The sequence below is a fragment of the Falco naumanni genome, chromosome 5 (genome assembly GCF_017639655.2).
Source record: "Falco naumanni isolate bFalNau1 chromosome 5, bFalNau1.pat, whole genome shotgun sequence".
NCBI lineage: Eukaryota > Metazoa > Chordata > Aves > Falconiformes > Falconidae > Falco > Falco naumanni.
In genome coordinates this window covers 80,602,211-80,621,622 of record NC_054058.1, presented here as the reverse complement: position 1 = coordinate 80,621,622, position 19,412 = coordinate 80,602,211, and the positions used below count along the sequence as shown (strand labels likewise).

Here is a 19,412-nt window from a genome sequence, read left to right as displayed (position 1 = left end):
GAACATGTACAGGCCACGTGCAATTACCAGCAAAACCTCCAACCTAAACAGGCAGCAGAAGGCCTGATGTTCTTGATACGCCTGAGACAAAAGCCAGCTACAATGACTCACTTTAAAAACAACAACAAACCATGTCAGTTTTTTAACCACAACAAAGAATCAAAAGGGAGACCAATTTATTTCTTCTTTTACGCTGTTCACCTTTCAGCATGACCTGAACGCCGCATGCAGATGCCTGCAATTTGTTCCAGCACCAAGTAATCTCCGAGGAGACCCCCCCTTCCCGAGTTCCCCAGCTGTCCTCTACACCGGTGGCTTGTCCAGGCTGACAAAACACGCCTCACTGTTGGCAGAGGCGGTGGATGGGAGCTGGGTATGGGGCAGAGGTGCAGGGTAGGAGCTGGGCTGTGGCGGGGATGTGTCCCCGTGCCAGCCCTGCTGCGCTGCCTGGAGCAAGGAGGGTACCTGGGCAGAGTTGGAGCTCTGTGCTGGGCTGGGCTGCGGGGCTGCTCCCCGCCATCCCTGGCTCCAAGGAAAAGTGCTCAAAGCAGGGCAGAGACGCAAAGGATCTGCAGGACTCCACAGGAAAATGCTGGGTTTCTTCGCTGCCATCCCTCCTGAGAGGAAGAGATCTTTTTGTATTTATTTTTTTTCCCTCCATTGCACAGCACTCTTCGTAATAACCCAGGAAAAATCTGCTGAAGTCTTAGCTAGCTCAAGTCCACTGGACCAGACCCTCAGAGAAGCTCCCTGTTCCCCTCAGGTTAAAGCAGTTGTATGACGTATCTCAAGCACTATGTCCCTCTGAAAGCTGGAAAATATTAGAGGGGGATTCAGACTGAATTTCAGATACTATGCAAAGCAGGTCATCCTCTGTTTGTTAGGAAAAAACCAAGCTTGTTTCTCATATTTTATGTATATGGGTTTAAAGACAGATCAGAAGATGATGAAGAATCTGTTTTATATTTTTTTCAGTAATCATGTTAAATGTCATGGTCCAGTAGAGCATGAAATCTGTCTTAACAGCTAGCAATCCAAAGGGATTTAAGTACTCAGCTGCTTTTTTTTCCTTACAAGCCTTCTAGAAGCAACCTCTACCAACTTGGGCATGCTGTAATTTGAGATTGACTTGTAAGATACATCACTGCCACAGATCCATATTCATTACAGGGTAGACTGGGCTTCTGCTTAGCAGGCAGGGCTAAGCCACATGGGGAAGGGGAGCACCTGGCCAGCCCCACGCCTGCTCCCACCACCCCGTGTCCAAGGTGTGTTCCCCTGGAAAAGCCCTCCCAGTGACTCCATAGGGACTGAAGAGGCAGCCTTGGGGACACACCTCTTGATATAAACATCTCTGCAAGGGCTCCAGGTGCTTCATTCTTAAAACTGCTGAGTGCACACACTCATAATTAAAATTAAAGAGGGCTATATGAGCTCAGCACCTCTGAAAATCAGAAAGCAAGCAGTTCAGAGCCTTAGAAATCTTTCTGGAGGCACAGCAATATGCAGCCACCGCTGGAAAGTTTTGCCAAGAAAAAAACATTAATGGATGCTACTTGTGCTTGAGCTATAGGAAAGACAAAACAACCTGTGCAGGATAGATGAGTAGCTTGGGCCTGCAGAGGCATATAAAAATGTATCAGGATTAATTCTCAGTGTATCCCTTTGACTTGGTGATTCGTAGTCCCATACAAACTCAGGCCGAAAAGGACTATTCGATCATCTAATACAATCTTTTTGAAATAAATGTGTTCTCGTATAAAGGGAAAGTAAACTGTTCACATTCTGCATTAGCAATTTTTTTTACATCCCCTTCGCCCGAAGGTAAACAGCAATAGAAGGCAAGGCAAACACACACACAGACACACAAAAACAGACACACAAACATACACCCTTTCCATCCATTTTGGGTTTGATTCTTATAATGCTTCATTGTTTTTTCATTTAATTTTGCCTGTCTTAGTCCTAAATATTGTATCTGAAAGGTGAACACAGAAAAAAACCACATTGTAAACATGTGTTTCTAGATTATTAGCAGCTTTGCCTGTCTACTCCTTAAAAGGTTGTCATAATCATCTGCCTGGTTGAAAGAAATACATCATTTATTTAAGAAAACCTTTTTTTCCCTCTTACTCTCTGAGAGTTTAGCATGTCAAGTTTTCATCTCCATTTATAAGTTGTATGCCCATAAAGGAAAATGTATTTTTAACTACACGGTGTAGTTTAAATGCACTAATGAAAGTAAATGGGTATAAATGCTGCCAGAAAGTTTTATGCTTGTCCTTCCCTCAAGTTTTCTAGTCTGTTAACTGCCCTATAAACCTCTGTCTTCACAGCTATGTCACACTTCACACCGGATGATTCGGTTACACGTACAGCCGGCCAGTACGAATCCTGCATTAACCATAGCTAAATTAAAACAGGAACGCGCCGCTGTGGCTCTCTGCTTGTCCGTGTGGTTTTGCTCTTGCACACCCTGGATGGGCTTTGCCTGGCTGGCAGCAGCCTCCGGCTGTCCCCCTTCCCAGGGAGGGGTGCAGCTACAGGCTCCCCCCCCTCGGTGGCGAGTGGACCCATGGGAACAAGGAACCAGGGAGGGATGTTAGGAAAAAACATCTCCCCCAGGGTGGTGTTTGAGGGATGCTTCCCAACAGAGAGAAATAACACGTTTCTCCAGCAGTGGGGACGGATGAGGAGCGGGGGCCGGAGACCTCCTGTGTTGGGTCAGGCTGTGGCAGCTGTGGGTGGGCAGTGCTTTCCCCCACCTCCTCCCCTTGAGAGGTTCTGAGAGAAAGGCTGCTCCTTTCCGTGACTGTCCTTCCCCGTCAGACCCCTGCCAGGCTGGCTCAGACCCATGTTTCCCCACCACGAATGCTTTGCAGGGCTGAGGCTCTCTGTGGCAAGTCAGGATGACCAGACAGACCTGTCCACCGTGAGCACCTGAGCCCGCGGCATTCGGGGAGAGTACGTGCGTCCAGCCAGAGGCTTCATGGACACCGAGGCCGGGGGGAGTCAAGGAGAGCAGACACGTCATTTATCATAATTGCATAAAACATAAACAGAAGATGCCTGCAGAGTACAGGCCACATTCTTCCCCTAGAGATAAATACAAGAAATCCCCTGTTTTACCTCATAAACCCTAGGCAAGCAGGTCTCCTGGGTCCAGGTGCCGCCGGGGCACTCGGCAGACCGGAGGCACTGCTGGCTGCACCAGCCGCACTGCATGAAGGCAGGCGCCAGCAGGCACTGGCTGCAGGACCTGAAGTGATGGCAGCCTGGCCCCTTCAGCGGGATCTTCGTTATCTGTCGATGGAAAGACATGATGCACAAATCCTTTAATGCATACACAAAGCAGCAAGGAGAGTCTCTATTTATGCAACGTGCTGTGGTGCTGCTCAGATTTCACATGTGCAAGCCACGGTTCGACTTCTCTTTAGCTCAGTAATTACAGGATCTTATAAGTAATTTAACTGACATGATTTTAAATTCACTTGGGAGAAACCCTAAAGGCATCTTAATGTTATATACAGTTACTACCAGCATCTGGTGTTTACAGCAAGATAGCAGTTTTTGCTGATGGAAAAAGAAAACAGCAGTGTGCTCCTCCCTATTCTGCACTAGTTCTTGGAAAAAACAGTGTATCTCTGTGTCTTAGTTCATCCATTTGTAAGAACAGGCATGATGGCTGTTCCAACTTTGGCAAGGTTGTGTTACTATCTGTGACACACAGCACACAACTGCTCATGTACTTGTTTTTTAACCCCCATCATCAAAACCCCTATACTATACCTAAAATAGGAATTACAATGTGTATTATTTAAAATACCAGGATAGTTATGATAATAGTCACTCTAAATATGTAAGAATTCTTTTTAGTCAAAATATTAAAATGAGTATATGATTACATTACTATATAAGTACATCATACTTCTTTACACTTCAGTACCTTCTTTAAACTTATTTTGGACATTTTCTTGAAGATAACTCTTATAAATATCTCATAATTCCTAGTAAATGATTAATTACGAACTTTACTAATGGCTGATGTATTAATGTAAATTCTTATAGATCTCAAGGGGTCAAATTATTGCTAACTATTATGGTTTAAGATCATCTGTAATATTATCTGCTGATCTTTTAAACCTATTCTACGATGCATATCTACTTATGACAACAGCATATTTATAACAGCTCTTCATCTCTTATTAACTCTTCGTAGACTACATGCTAAAGTAATTTTTAAACTTTACTACGAACACCGAGTCTCAATTTTAAACACACCTATGTAACTCTGGCACACACTCCCCTCCTTAAAAAGTTATAATGTTATGACACAAACCAACAAAAGCCAGGAAACTGTGAGCACTATTCTTTTCTTAAGCCATTGTGTGTTTTTTCTGTGCAAGCATTTGAATTAAGGACAGGGTTTCAGCCTCAAAATTTGCATTTCCTGGCTTTTGTTGTTTTAAATCACAGCTCTTACATAATTTAAACATTTCTCAATACGAGGCTGTCAGTCTGTTTAGTAGGGGGGGAAAAATTCTTGGAGGAAACCTGTCCCTCCAATGTTCCCAAGGGAATGGCAAGGCCGGGAGGATGCGGAGCATAAAGCAGTGGTGTGAACAGTTGCTCTTACTGGAAGTTGCTGCTCTGAAGGCAGGTTTAGACAGTGCACAGGATTACATTATGAACCACTCACCTTTTTCCCAGTGACTACCAGGGTATAGCCATCATCTGCTAATGAATCCTCGACAACAACTTGGGGAGAGACGGGATAGGAGTCTAGCTGAAAGCTGACATGTGGAGCTGTGGGTTCTGAACGAGAAACCACTATCTAAGAAAGAAAGAAATTGGGAAAAATCAGCAGGCAGTGTGTGACACAAATGCATGCTGCTCAGTGGTCTCACATTCCTACCACTTCTCTGCTTGCATTAATTACTTTGCATTACATTGCATAATATTTTGCATAATGTTCCATCATGATCTGATTAAAGCACTATAAAATCTACTTTATTTAACACGGCAAAATCATGGCTGTTGGAGGATCCTCAAAATACACCGTATTTATTAAAATATGAAGGAGTCACTGAATGTTTTGTAGTCCTTTAATTTCAGGTATTTGTAAATCAACTGTAAAAAATGAAGATGCGTCATTTAGTCAGACCTGTACTTTTAAGAAAGAAGAACTTTATCTATGTCTATTTAAAAGAATCTTAAAACTCCAGGCCTTCAAAAGTCAAAGATATTTCCATTTATTTTCACTTTGGTCCTTCAGTTTGGAAAGTAAATGTTAACCTGTGTCAGCAGTATCTGGTTTTGATGCACGTGGGCCCTTTAGAGCGCAAACCCATGGCAGGCGCAGGTCATCGCTGCGAGCAGTGCTACAGAGCCACAAGTACATGGAGCTCAGCTCCCAGAGCTGGTGAGGTGGCTATTGCTGCAGACAAGCTCCTTGCAAGACATTCCTGGGCACCTTGAGGTCTGGTTCCTGATGACTTCTGCGGGAGCCAGGTGTCCAGGACAGAGCACCCAAAGCATCTCTTAAACGACAGGGAGAGCTGGAGGATGCTTTGGAAGATGCTCTAAAACAGGAGCCTAATTTAATTGTCCTGGAGCCCCTTTGCAAGAGCTCTCTCTCTCTCTTTCACTTGATTTCAGGAGATCTTAGGGAGATTAGTCACACCAGTATGAAATTCCCCCACTAGTCATCTCTCTGCATCTTGAGTTACTGAAATACTTCTGAGAATTTGGGCCTATTCCTGCAAACACACGCTTAACTTTACTACTGTAACTTTGTTGACTTTAATGGGATGAGTCATGGCTGTTAAGCAGAGGCATAAAGCATCTGCAGATTGGGGTGGATATTTGATAGCAAGATTTTATAGGCTTGGGCATGCAATCCAGAAGGATGTGCACCCAAATGTGATAGCATCAGGGAAGAAAGGCAGAGGATTGTTTACATGAGGGAAGATCATGTTCATGTTTCAAAAGCTGCATCACGTGTAGTTTACTTAAGGAATTTAGATAATCAACATTTGCTAGAAGTTGCGATTCAATGGGTTTCATTATGTAAAAAGATTGAAGGCATTCTGGAAATAACTTGTATGTCAAATGTTTAATTTTTCACTATAATGAAGCTTTTCTTCTGACTCCAAAGGCAGCATCAGAACAGCTAGGACATTGACTTACACGATTTCACTGGCTTTTTGCACTGCCAAGGTCTTTCAGCAAGATGGCTGACTCCAAAACCAGACTTAAGAGATGCTGTAATTACAGTTGATGTTTTGTTGTAATTCAAGACTTAAATAAAATATATGAGCGGTTAATTCATGGCGGTAAAGTGCTCTACATCCCAGAGGTATTTACAGTTTGGGGTACAAGAGGCTTTTTTTTTTTTTTTTTCTAAAATGAAACTGGTTTTGTTAAAGACTTTGCTATGGGTTTGTGTCACAGTACAGAAAGCGCAGCTTTTAGAAATCAATAAGGCCTGATCGTTTTCAGTGACACAGAAGTATGGTTTCTGACTCAGTATATTAGGGCATGAGGCTCTGTTTTTATATTCAGGGCAATGAAAAATAGAATGGACTGCAAAGCTGCATGAAAAAGCTTGATTAATGTTGGCATTACGGGGAGAGGTAACACCACAGCTGCAAATACCTTTTTAGTTGATCATTAGCCGTGTCTCATCTCGAATACCCACTGCTATAAAATGCTAAGAATTCTTTTCTATCATTAATCCAGGCTTCCTCTTATTGCCAAGCATTCTTTCTGATTGAGCCACAGTGTTAACCCCTTAAACACATCTGCGTTGCAACTTCAGAGCAATACATGAAAATTTGGAACCCATTTCTACAATCTTGGAAAAATTTATCCAGTCCTTTGAACACTGACTGACCTTTATTTGACTGAGGCTGATGGTCAAATCACCTGCTCAAAGGCCAAGTGAATAGACTTTGACCTCATGACATGCAGGGAGCTCAGATTACAATTCCTAACTCATTTGGGACTATGCAATAAAAGTCTGGAGTTTGCTTAGAACTTATCTACCAGCCTACAGTGCTGTTGTAACAGATACTAGATGCAAAAATGTTCTTTTTGGTCTATATAACTGCGGTTTTTGCATGCATCAGCCTAGTCCTTGAAATTCTATCTTACCCTTATCCAACATAATCCTGAATAAGAAAGCAATTTGAAGACAGCTTCTACAGCAGGCAGAAGAGGCTACTTAGGACTCCAGCATCGTTCTCAGAAACCTCTGATTTTTATTGCTTGGGACTGGGCTGGTATGCATACAGTGTGGCTTTAATCTACCATGGATACGCCACCATACAGGGGCTACTTCTACCATGGAAATCTTTCAGTACTACAGAAGAATTTGTCTTTACAAAGACTATGAAGTGCTGGTTTGGTTTTAGTTTTTTCTGGGGGGGTGTGGGTGGTTTTTTTTTGGGGGGGTTACATTTTAATAATTAATGTAATAACCAAGCATGTCTCCAGAGCATAAGAGAAATGAAAGTATATCTATGTGCCTGCACTCAAGCAGCTAGGAGAGGGGGAAGGTCTTACACAGATAAATAATTAATTCAAAGAAAACAAACAGACATTACTAGTATATGGTCAGTCCCTGCAATAGTGAGAAGTCACCAGAGGTGTTCTACAAGATGTCTGTGCTGGGATCCATACTGTTCAACATACCCATAAATGAGCTGGAAAACTGGTTGAGCAGTCCAGTGACAAAGTTTTCTGATGATCTGAAGGTATTCAAGGTGATAAGAATGAGGACAGATTATGAAGGATGGCAGAACAACTTTACAAAACAGCATGTCAAGGCAATAAAATGGCAGATGAAATACAACAAAGAAGATGAATTTAAAGTGGTATATGATAGATAGTTCCATGAAAACATAATTTCACTGCTCAGCAGCAGTAAAAAAAAAAAACCCAAACCCCTAAACAAATAAAAACTTAGGAATTATTAGAAAAATAATAGAGAACAAATCAGAAAATATCCTGATGTCATATAAATTCATGGTTTGCCTGAACCTTCAATTCTCTGTGCAGTTCTGGCTGCCTCATGACAAAAAGAGTATGTTAAAATAGGAGAAGGTTCGGAGAAGGGTAACAAAGATGATCAGAAGGCTGTAATGAACGATGACTGAGTAGGGTAGGTGTGGATATGCTATGAAAAGGGCATAGAGAATCATGAGTGGGTAGAGACTGACCATTTACTTTCTTCTAACCAAACTACTAAACACCACCAAAAGACAAAAGTGAGAGTCAGGTTCAAAGCAAACAAAGAGTAAGACTTTCTAGCCATATGTGATGACCTATGGGACTCCTTGCTGAAGGATGTGACTGCAAGAGGAATACACATTCAAAGGGAAATTCCACATGTACATGGAAAGAGCTAAATAGACAAAACCCAGTAGCTCAGGAAATCCCCAGAATGGAAAATAGCTGGAGGCCTGAAGCAGAAAGTGTAATGTATGTTGCCTGATCCACTTGTCACCACTGCTGGAGACAGAGCACTGAATTAGATGGACCCTTCGTTTAAACCCATATGGCTCTTCTGATGTTCTTACAAATAACTCTTCTGAGAATCATATTCATTGACAGTAACTGCAACCCCAGACATCCTTTGCAAAGCAAACACAGTATTTAATATGTCCCTCTATTTAAGAGAAAAACAAACAAGTATGTGGTCTTTCAGCATAGCTCAAAGTACTTCCACAAAGATAACAGCCAACAGTTAATTAATGAATATATTAATTTATATATCCTTTATACTGGAAGTCAGTGATCACTTAGGCCCATGATCATTAAAATAATTCATTTAAATATTCTTTCGCTGCCATTCATTTATGCATAATACGGGAAATTAAGACTGTAATAACTGGAGTTGAAAAACAGCATGCAACAGCTTCTTTTAAAAATCATTTTGATGCTCAGTTCTGCTAGTCAGCAGGATTGAATTACAAATGTTACTGTCTACATGTTGAAATACCTTCTGCAAAAATGAGAGGCCTTCTAAAAGCAATCCCATCTAAGTATCATATTGTTATTTTTTTCCTAGATGTCTGGCAGGTGTACACCATTACCCAGCAGAGATAGGCTCAGAGTTAACTTTATTGTGTAACGCCTCAAATGCCCTGGGATATGCAGCATAGCCTTGCAAAGGGCACATATGTATCTCTCTAAATGCTGTATATCATTCTAATCCATGGAGAGTATAATGGATCTCCTCTGAGGATCTCCTCTGAAGAGTGTAAGCTTTTCTACTCAAACTGAATATTAAAACATGTGTGCTCTCAAAACAGTTATTTGGCACCAGGTGTTAATTTTGATGATATGGATTTTGCATTATGCAATATTTGATTTTTTTTTTTCTGGGAGAATCAAGATACATTCTCTACCACAGAAAGAACTGCTATTATAAAACTGATAAAAGCTGAGCTATAGATACGAAGATGTTACTTACCAAGAGTTTGCCACAGTTTTCTGTTCATTTAAAAATGATAAAGTGGGAAGGATTGCAACTATTCACATACCTACAAATGCATGTGTGCACAGTTTGCATTTAGCCTTAAATAGGTCAGACTGCCAGTCCAGGTGAATTGCTGGACCACAGAGGTAAGACAGCAGTGGGCACTGAGGAGGACATCCATTGCAATGACTCCACGGGCATGTCATCACTTTTTCCTCCTTCAGGCTCTGTAAGGTTTAAGGTCCATGCTCATGTATTTCTTGACCTCCTCACACTTGCTTCCCACTTGCACTGGCGGGTTTTGTTATGACTACACTTGTCCAGTGGAGCAGGAATTAGATTAGAAGAAGTCTGATCAATTTGAAGGTGGAAATGGCTCCCAGTATACTATGGGTATTTAAATGGATTTGAATGACCACGCTGTACGATCATTCTGTACAGAGCAAAGTACAGAGCAAAGAGCTCCATAGCTCTTCGCGTCAACTCATTTTGCTGATCAGCTCAATGGCTCTGAGCCTCAGTTCCTGGAGAGGCGAGGCCTTACCACTTTGCTGTTTGCAGGAGGAGAGCAACGCTGAAGGCTTGGCTCTCTTCTTGCTGAATTCTGGGACACATTTTTCCAAGCCTTGACTGCAGTTACAAATAAAAAGCAGATGTGATTATTTTTGTCTATACTAATTTCTGTAGCATGCATTATGTTCCCTGGCATGTAATCTATGAAAGCAACTATGACACATGTTATTTTCTCTCTTTTCAGGGAAATGAGATGTGTGTTAAAGTTTGGTGGTGGTGTTTGTTTTTAATCATAAGTGTTCCTGGGAAATGAGTGTGACTATCAAGTGTTTGGTCTACTTGCATGTGAAAGCCAACAGATTCATACTCAGGGTGTGAAAATTTACCAAACCATTGACCTGTGAAAGCCCCGTCCCTATTCCTTATCAGACAGAATCAGGGGTACCAAATGAAAAGATAAGGCAGCAGGTTAAAGAAACCCCAAAGGAAGCTCTTCGTCATTCAAAGTGGAATGAAATTATGGAAGTCGTTCTCACCATGGAGGTACCATGAAGGACAAAACAACAAATAATTTCAAAATACCATAAGCAAAACTGATGGAAAAGAAGTCCATAAAGGGCTATTAAATGCCAGATATGGTGCAATTTCCAGCTCAGGGAACCTCTGAGCCACGGAGTGCCAGAAGCAGGAGAGTACTTGGAGAGGTATCACTGTGTGCTTTTACCTGCCTCATACTTCTCCCTTACCCATCTTAGCCTCTGTCAGAGATAGGAAGCTCTGCTCCTTGAACCCTTATTCTAACCCCATACATCTTTCTCAGCGAAAAACCTGGTTAAAAATACTGGGATATAATGGGTCCCTAGAATAAGGTATATTATTATTTTGTATTGTTATGTGTCTAACAAGTGCAGAGAGGCCCTGAGGAGGATGACGTGGCCTGTTGCGTGACATGCTTTACTCCAATGAGACTTACCTGTGCCATCATGCTTTGGTTCTCGTGTCCTAAGCCATTTTCAGTCCAGAACCTGTTCAGACATGACAGTGCATGACCATGTTTCGCTAATGCTTGACTTCTCAGCTAGAGCTGGCTCATATCCATCTAGACTGGACAGGACCGCAGCCAGCACGTGGCTGACTGCATCTCAGGCAGTAGGTATGCCCATAGAAGGACCCTGTCCTTTACCTCCAGAAGCAACAGATGGATGTCCTACTGGCCTGTGCAGATGAGAGGGCACATGGGGGAGCTCCTCACTCCACATGCAGCCAGTGCTGCCCCACTGTGCTCTGGCAGAGTCAGAAGGATGAGACGGCCCTGCTGCCAAAACTGGATCTAAAGAGAGTGGTTGCCCACAGCAGCTGTAAAATGTACAGTGAAAACTTCTTTACCCCTTCCTCCTCAAGGTTACCAACAAACAGTGCATTTGCTTGGCCTTTACCTCGGTGAGGCCAGTGTAGGGAGCACATGCAGTATCCCGCTTCCAAACATAGCATTATACTGAAAACCAGCCTCTGCATATATCAAGGGCATCACACTCTTGTTCACTGTCAAGGCCAAACCAAATGTGAGCTTTTCAGAATAAATCTTGTAAAACTTTCTCATATCCCACTCTCCCCAGAGCTATCAGAAAGATTTCCCCTTCCTGAAGAACTTTGCTCTTCATCACTCAAAAGTCACTCTCTGAAATAATACCAAGCTCCAGGCAAGAAAAAAAACCCACATATCACCTTGGAACTGAGCAAAAATAGAAGATATTTTATCTCGATGTATTATGGTTGGCTTTTTTTGACAAACTCTAATTTCCAAAAATATTGGCTGGTAATGGAAGTGTCTTTTGCAGTTCTGAGTCTTATTCTCAGCATAGCTTCTTTGGCTTGAGTAGAGTAAGGCTGCTTTACACCAGCTGAAAATCTGATTCTTCAGCTATAGCAGTGTGACTGGGTGCTGTTTTCTAATCAAATAACCACTGTGAAATACCTGATTCACTTTGCACCCAACAGCTGTACTTTCAGTCTGTGTTCCCAGTCACACTCTAAAAACAAGCACAATAAGAAAGGCCGAAACAGCTGCAACTTCTCAACAGAAAAAAAAAGGGGGGAAAAAAGCTTGTTGTCAGGCTCCAGCTTAGGAAGGAAGTAAAACCATTTTTCTTTTCCGTCTCATGCATGTCAGCTGTCTTAGAAAAATTATTACTGCTCTGTTTTGTAACAGAAACTCCACAATATTTGGTAAACTACAAACTCCAATCTATTCATGGCCAAATACAGATTTAACATTTCTGATGCAGCCAAAACATGCTCAGTATGTCAATGGGCTGCAATTACTCCCCAGGAGAGCTTTGGAATTCACCTCCTGGCCCCAATTATCCTCCTTAAAAGAACTCATGAATCTTCTGTATTTGGACCATCCAGATCAATTTTGTTTTAGATTTTGGCTGAAAAAATGAAACATTTAGTAAAGGAGGTTGTATTTCCTTTCCAGAATTAGTTATTTCCAGAGCTGTTTAAGCGAGTAGTTCTATTTAATCAAACTAAAAGCACAAGCAGAAAACAACAGGTGACTTATTCTTTGGTTGGATAAAACGTACCTGCTTTTTCATTCTGAATATTATCGGCTCCTCAGATGACTTTTTTTAAAATAAGGAAAATACAGAGTATATTCTGAGTTGGGTCATTAGCACAGTTTTGATGGGTAATACCATAAGCTTCGGTGGAATCACTTGTAAAGATAGGAATTATTCATTGTGTTATTTCTCTAAATACATCAAAACCGCAGAACAGGTAGCTATTGTCTACAGAGAGAAAAACTTTGTTCTCAGAAACTACATGTTAAAACTTCTGTTGACTTTTGCAGCAGTGCTGTGCTATAGTTGTATGGTAAAGAGAGAAAATGGAGATGGAAACAAAGTCAGAGATGATGGGGTGATAGGAAGGTAGGAAGTTATGAGCAGAAGAAACGCAAAAGGGGATGGAAAGATGACAAGAAAAAGAAAAGAAAGTGGTTGGCTGCTTATCAAATATAAGCAGGTATAATGGGACAATATGAGAAAAAATTTCAAATAAATTTCTCTCAGGTTGAGTATCAGTAGCTTGCTTCCACAGCTTACTGGCTTCCACAGCACAGGCTGGGATCTTCAATTCCATTTAGGTAACATGATTGCTACATTTTAAACACCTTCCCCCCGCGCCCCCCCCCCCCCCCCCCCAAAAAAAAAAGTTCATAATTAAAGGAAACGCTAAGTTAATACAGCAAAAATGTGAATCAAATGTTCAATACTTTCACCAAGCTGTTTCATATTTGGGCACTTCAGGGTGCGGTTGTCAGAGGCAGAGGTACTGTTCTACTATTTCTTTTAATCTCATGGATGACTGCTAGTGCTGAAATTTATGTCACAAACTAAATTGCCCAAATATAGTAAGGTTTGGTATTTCAAAGAGGATACAAGATGAACTGGATTCACTGGAAGGACTGAGCTGATTTTCTAATTTTAGAACCCCATATATGAATATCTTTTTTCCTTTTGCTTTTAAATAGCTGGCATGAAAATGTGTTCGCAAGATATTAATGCAATATAACCGGTTTTAAAATGGGTACCCTGATAGGTAGAATTTTACAACCAATTTTCTCTGAAAGCATACCTGTCTCTGAAGGGAGACAGTCAACTCTGAATAGCTACAAGTTACAAGGGGATTGCATGTACAAAGAGCTAAAAATACGAGTGAAAATGACCATGCAAAAATGAGGTATGTAATAAGTGAAAAACTGAGGATTCTTTGCAATATGTTCCAGAAGATTTGTGAATGAAACACCAGAAAAATAGAATATCATTATATTTCTTTGCTAAAAAATTTGGGGAAGTGTTTGGGATATCTTTCTGATATATTAAGTCATTGTTAGATTATCCTGATTTTTTTAACCCATTTTACTTCAGTAATGGTCTTTTAATAACTCAATTTTTAATGATCTCCATCTCATTGCAGTTAATAGCTGTATTTCCATAGAAACACTGCAAATCTGCTTTAGTTGGGCATTTGCTAATGAACATGTTTGAAAGCACTTCCTAGAGAACTATTAGTGGAAAAAAATAAAAAAGATTTAATGTAAGTGAACATTAAATTCTGCAAGAAGCTGTGTCTGCTGTACCCTACAGGCCTAGAATCCCTTTCAAGATCCTTTAAAAGCAGAACAAATATCTGGAGGCAGTGTCACTAAAGGCAGTCAGTATGCTTATTCTCCTGTTGGTTGCACCAAACCCTCAAAGAAAGAGCTCCTACTTATTACAATATGAACCCAGTGCTGACTTCCCCCTGTAGCTCAAGCCAATCTAATTCAATTATGAGAATATTTCTGCTAATGGCAATGTGTAGTTTACACAATAGCCTTTCTTTTGATCTGTAACTGAACCTGGAATGGGAAATGTATTCTGGAAATATTTTAATTGTTCCTTGAGTTGGGCAAACGTCTGAATGAAGTGTGTGGTGCAGGACTTGAATGAATAATTTAAAGAATGTTACAAATAAAAATAATGCTGCCTTGCGCTTTCCACAAAACTTCCCTAAAAGCTTTGTGACAGCCCAGAAGAAATGCTGTGAGTAAGACAGTAGTTGCTATTAACTGTATTTTGTAGATAAGGAAATGGCTTCAGAAAGGTTAAACAAATTGCTCGTGTTCACTGTTCGAACCAGTACCTACATTTAAGAACAGAGCATAGATGGTGCTGTGCTCAGTGCGTAGCTCTTAGCATTTGCCCTTTCTGTGCTGATGACAAACTGCAGCTTAAATTTACCCAAGGTCATCATGGGAAGTTTGGGTACAAAAAGCAGGGCTGTCACTGAATATTTTGTTAAATTTTTATCTTTTAGGGGGAAAGAGAAACACGATTTTCTCCAACTTTTCATCTGTCCTTTGTGGTAAATCACGCTGACCTCCTTCCGTGTAGGAGCATTATGGATCTTGCATTGTGGGGCAGGTTCTGTGTCCAGTCTGTGCAGAAGACAGAAGTGGAGCTATAGGATTTCCTTCGCCCAGAAAGGGTGCATGTACTGGGGACAATTTGTAACCCTACTTACTGCACGCAGTAAGGACAGGAAAGGAGAGGAAAGGAGAGAAGAAAGGGAAGGCTTGTTTTTATGAAAAGTTACATATGCCCAAGTATTTTCTAATGGAACGTTACAGAAAATGCGAAAACTGGAAGGGCACAGCAACTGATAGCCTTCTCATGGGGTTTCAGTTAATGATGACCAGGGAACAACACTACTAGCTTAGATGACACCCCGCGGCCTACAGAGCAAGAAAGGCCAAAAACTGCCAATACTTCAGGAAGCCCAGTGGAAGACAAGTAATACTGGCAGAGAAAAGGACAGTCCTTGGGTGCTTGGGTGCAAGAGGAATCCAGGCTGAGCTGTACATCCAGGCTGGGCTCAGTGGCAGCTGGAGAAGCCAAGCTCTCCAAGGTGCTCACTGCACGATGGCAGTGCTTGAAATAAGATGGGTGAGTTAGAGGGAGTCCTTGGTGCTTTCAAAGTATTTTCTATTCTTATGTTTGATTTTAACCACCAAGTTTTTAAAAGACTGCTGACTTTTGTTGTTTTGTTTATTTTGTTAGTTACCTACAAAGAAGTCATGTAGTATAATCTACCTGTCTAATCAGTTATGTACTCGGTGGAGGGAGACAGGCTTCTCAGGAGGGTGATTTACCACATACTATGGAAAACATATTTTAGGACAGGAAGAATTGCTGTCCAAAAGAACAGGGGGAGATGGGAATGAGCAAGAGCCCAAAAAATTAAGATGCACTCAGAGAAACTTAAAAGTAGGTGGAGGAGGAGCTAATCTCAATTCTACAGCTGTGAGTCATAGGCTAAGGGTATATTAGCAAGTAATCTGGCGCCAGAGGAGTGGATCAGTATATAGAAACAACTACTGCTGAGGCTCCTGCTTCTACATTATAAGCTGTCTTGGCATTTTACATTGAACTAGGTTCAGTCTGATCCTCTAGACCAAATGCTCATATGAAGTGTGTATCTGAAGCTGTCTGGACAATCAGTCACTGTTTCAGACCTTTCTGCCCCAGCTGGGGTTGCAGCATATTTGATGTGTACTCATGACAGAGCTTTCAGTTTAGTTTCCTTTGAAAGGAATCTAGTTTGTATGGACCAAAACTGCTCTGTGATCTGAGCCAGCTGGACTAAGTGGAGATCATGGTAGAACGTGCCCCAGAACCATTGCTCCAGACCACAAAGCCCATGTAAACACTTAAAATGCCGAATGCTCTATTAGGCACTTCGTTTGTATTCCAGAAGCTCTACTTTGCTCAGCAATTTCAATTTTCTAATGCCCCATTAAACCGGGATAATACTGCTCCTCGCTTTTCACCATCCCGCCAAACTCCAGTATGTTGTTTTTTTTATTGTGAAGGTGTCATAGTAATATTTACCTGCATGAAGTGACCGTCTGAAGTTCCCAGATTAGCAACAGTAAGGTTCCCTTTGGTGAAGACAGATATCGAAGTTAGCAGGACACTGTTGAACTGGCCCATGAACAAGTCAACCCTCTGCAAAGGAGTCGTAACTTCTAAGCGATATTCATCATCTTGTGCTCTGCAGTATGAAGCATTTCTTGAAAAAGCCTGTTGAAAATGAAGTACAGATGAGTACTGTCTTTACGAGTAGGAATAGATCTTTGTCAGAGTGAAGTCATTTAGCACAAATGCATTTGACCAAAAGTATTTAAAAATGTTTCAAACTTAATTGCTTCATCAGTTATGATGTTCCATGAGGAAGGCAATGACTTCTTAATGTTATGGAAATGTTTCTTTTAACTTTTTTTTTTAATCTTGTCTGTTGGGAATAAGACACAGGGTCTTTATTTAACCAGATGATAAGTGTATATGTACATGCATCAAGGTATCCTTTCTGTCAGTGACTTCCATAATGCTGCTTCTTCAAGGGTCTAAGATTCTTTGACTGCAGAGCCTGCCCAGTGACACACCTGCTCCTAAAACAGTGATACTTTGAAATTTTTTCTCTAAAAATGCTGCAATTTTTTCAACCTTTTATTGCATTACAATAACAATTTCCAGTATTCTTCTATTGTTTTCACCACCTTTTCCAGTGGTAAGAGAGAAAAAGGGAGAAAAAGATGGAGAAAGAGAAAAGGGAGATAAACCAGGAAAGATATGTTTCTGATTGTATATTTAAATGAAACTATGGGGAAGCCAGCTTTTTATAATTACTTAGGCGATCGTATTGATCATCTATGGCTCATGCTCTATTTTGTCCAATCTCTGTATTTCTTGAGTGTACTATAATAGTTGCTGCATTTGCAGGATTTTCTCTTTCAGTTTGGGAATAGAGAATACAGGTTTTTAATTTGCATTGGAAAAATTATTGGACAATACACTTTAAGTTCTCTCTTGAGAAGAATATAACCTGTTGTGCTGACAATTCAATAGTAATCTATTAACTGGTAATTCCATTACTATCGATACTACATCATCTGTTTTGGTGAGACTGTACAGATAATAACCAGGAACCCCCTGAAGAATCTCTAACTGGTTTAAATTTGGAAGCTATCTAGCACGTTCCCACGGTGACATACTTTATGAATGAACATGTAGGGACATTATAAAGGACCTTATGGTGATTCCTCTGTTGTAATCAATAGAGAGCTTCATTTTTCCCAATTTTTTTAATTGATTTGTTGTTGTTACAAATGTGTTTTTTAAAAATCTTTTAAAAAGCTTGAACTAAACCTTTTAAAGACAGTCAGATTTCCACTAAATTAAATAGATCTGGATCACACCCTTAAAGAACATATAGTAGTAATTATTTTTTTTCTTCTTTTCTGGATTCTAGATGTTTTTCTCTCAAAGTACTATGAGAAACCAAGCAATGAACAGAGTTTCTTGCTGGCTTAACTGCTGAATTCTGTAAAAAAAACCAAGGCTTTGAAAATGCCATTAACAAAATGTTCAAGCTAATAGCTCAGTCCTTTGCTGCTGAATTGTAACATTTCTGAACTCTGCACAGCAACAGCACTGATGGGTGAAGTTTTTCCCTCAAAGTACTACAAGAAAACAAGCAATGAACCAAGAATTTCTTGCTGGCTTAACTGGTGAATTATGGGGAAAACAATCAAGGCATTGAAAATGTTATTAACAAAATGTTCAACCTAACAGGGCAGTCCTTTGCTGTCGAATTGTAACATTTCTGAATTGTTCACAGCAACAGCATTGGCAGGTAGTTTTCTATGACCCCTAGGAGTTGCAGTCAGCACTGGTGCCAGTTTTTCTCCAGTTGCCCTGTCAATTTATTGTATTATTTAGGTAAAAACCTGTGTAAGACCAAGCAAGAGCAACTGAAATCTCTGTGCAGTGCCTTAATGATACAGAAGAAGAGCTTTTAGATTTAATACAGCAATGACTTAACAGTTTCGTTATCCACACGCTAAAGGGTTTGCTGTATTAGTTTTCACATTAACTGTTAACGTATGGTATGTTTTGCTCAATAGGAACTGAACTAATACTTTACATTAGGAACATTGAAAACACATCAACGGGCAAATTTAGCTTTTCTTTGCTTCAGTCACCAAACAAGCTAAAAGCTTTATTCTTTTGCGCTCATATCCTACCCAGTCTAAAAGTATTTCTGAAACATCTGTGCAAAGATTACTCATACAGTGAGTATGAACAGTTCAAGTGCAGAAAGATGTACAGTTTTCATGCTTTTTTAAATAAGGCAGATTTCTGAATTTACCCTCCCCCAATTTTGGGATGTCTGCTCTTTGCTGTAAATCCCTTTTTTTTTTTTCTTTTCTTTTCTTTTTTTTTTTTTTCCATAAGCAAACAACTTTAGGAAGAGCCATTTCTGTGCTAACCCTAAAAAAGTACTTCCTTCTATGCAGTCATCTCAATACAATTTGAACATCCTGACATGTCTCATCAAACCCTGTTCAAGCTCTTTTTAACAAGTGGCTAGATTTTCCTGCTTGTTCCGACACCTTTCCTAGCTTCCCCGAAGTCAGTTCAGCCACAAAGTCAGCTCAGCCTTCCTCAGTGATGTTGTAATTTTGGGTATCTGCCCAAGAACCTGCAGATTGTTTCACATATGGCTCTCTTACAAAACCTGGCGCTTTATGGATTAACCATAATGTAAGGTTAGCTGTTTAAGAAATAGGAAGGCTTTCATCTTCGAGTAGAAATGCAGAGATTAAAAGACTACTTGGAAAACTAAAGGAAGATTGATAACATGGAAAACTGAGGCTAAGAAGCTGCTTTAAATTAACTCTTTGAAGCCTGAATCTCTCCCTTCCTCCCTCTCTCCCCGTATACACATAAGTATCCATTTTGGCTGTCAATGTGGAAAAATAACTGATGTCAGATGATGCACTCTGGATACTATGCCAAGTTCCAGTGAC

The 19,412-nt window shown here is 40.6% G+C and overlaps 1 protein-coding gene across 3 annotated transcripts in view; it reads right to left on the bottom strand.

Moving 5' to 3' along the window:
- MET (MET proto-oncogene, receptor tyrosine kinase) overlaps positions 1–19,412 on the bottom strand; it is a 90,928-nt gene that overhangs the window by 38,834 nt on the left and 32,682 nt on the right. For all 3 annotated transcript variants that reach the window (XM_040594807.1, XM_040594808.1, XM_040594809.1), the window contains exons 3-5: positions 16,432–16,623; positions 4,700–4,834; positions 3,130–3,303 (exon numbers count right to left, since the gene is read on the bottom strand). In XM_040594807.1, the coding sequence (XP_040450741.1) occupies positions 3,130–3,303; positions 4,700–4,834; positions 16,432–16,623 (501 nt within the window). The remainder of the gene's footprint in view (positions 1–3,129; positions 3,304–4,699; positions 4,835–16,431; positions 16,624–19,412) is intronic.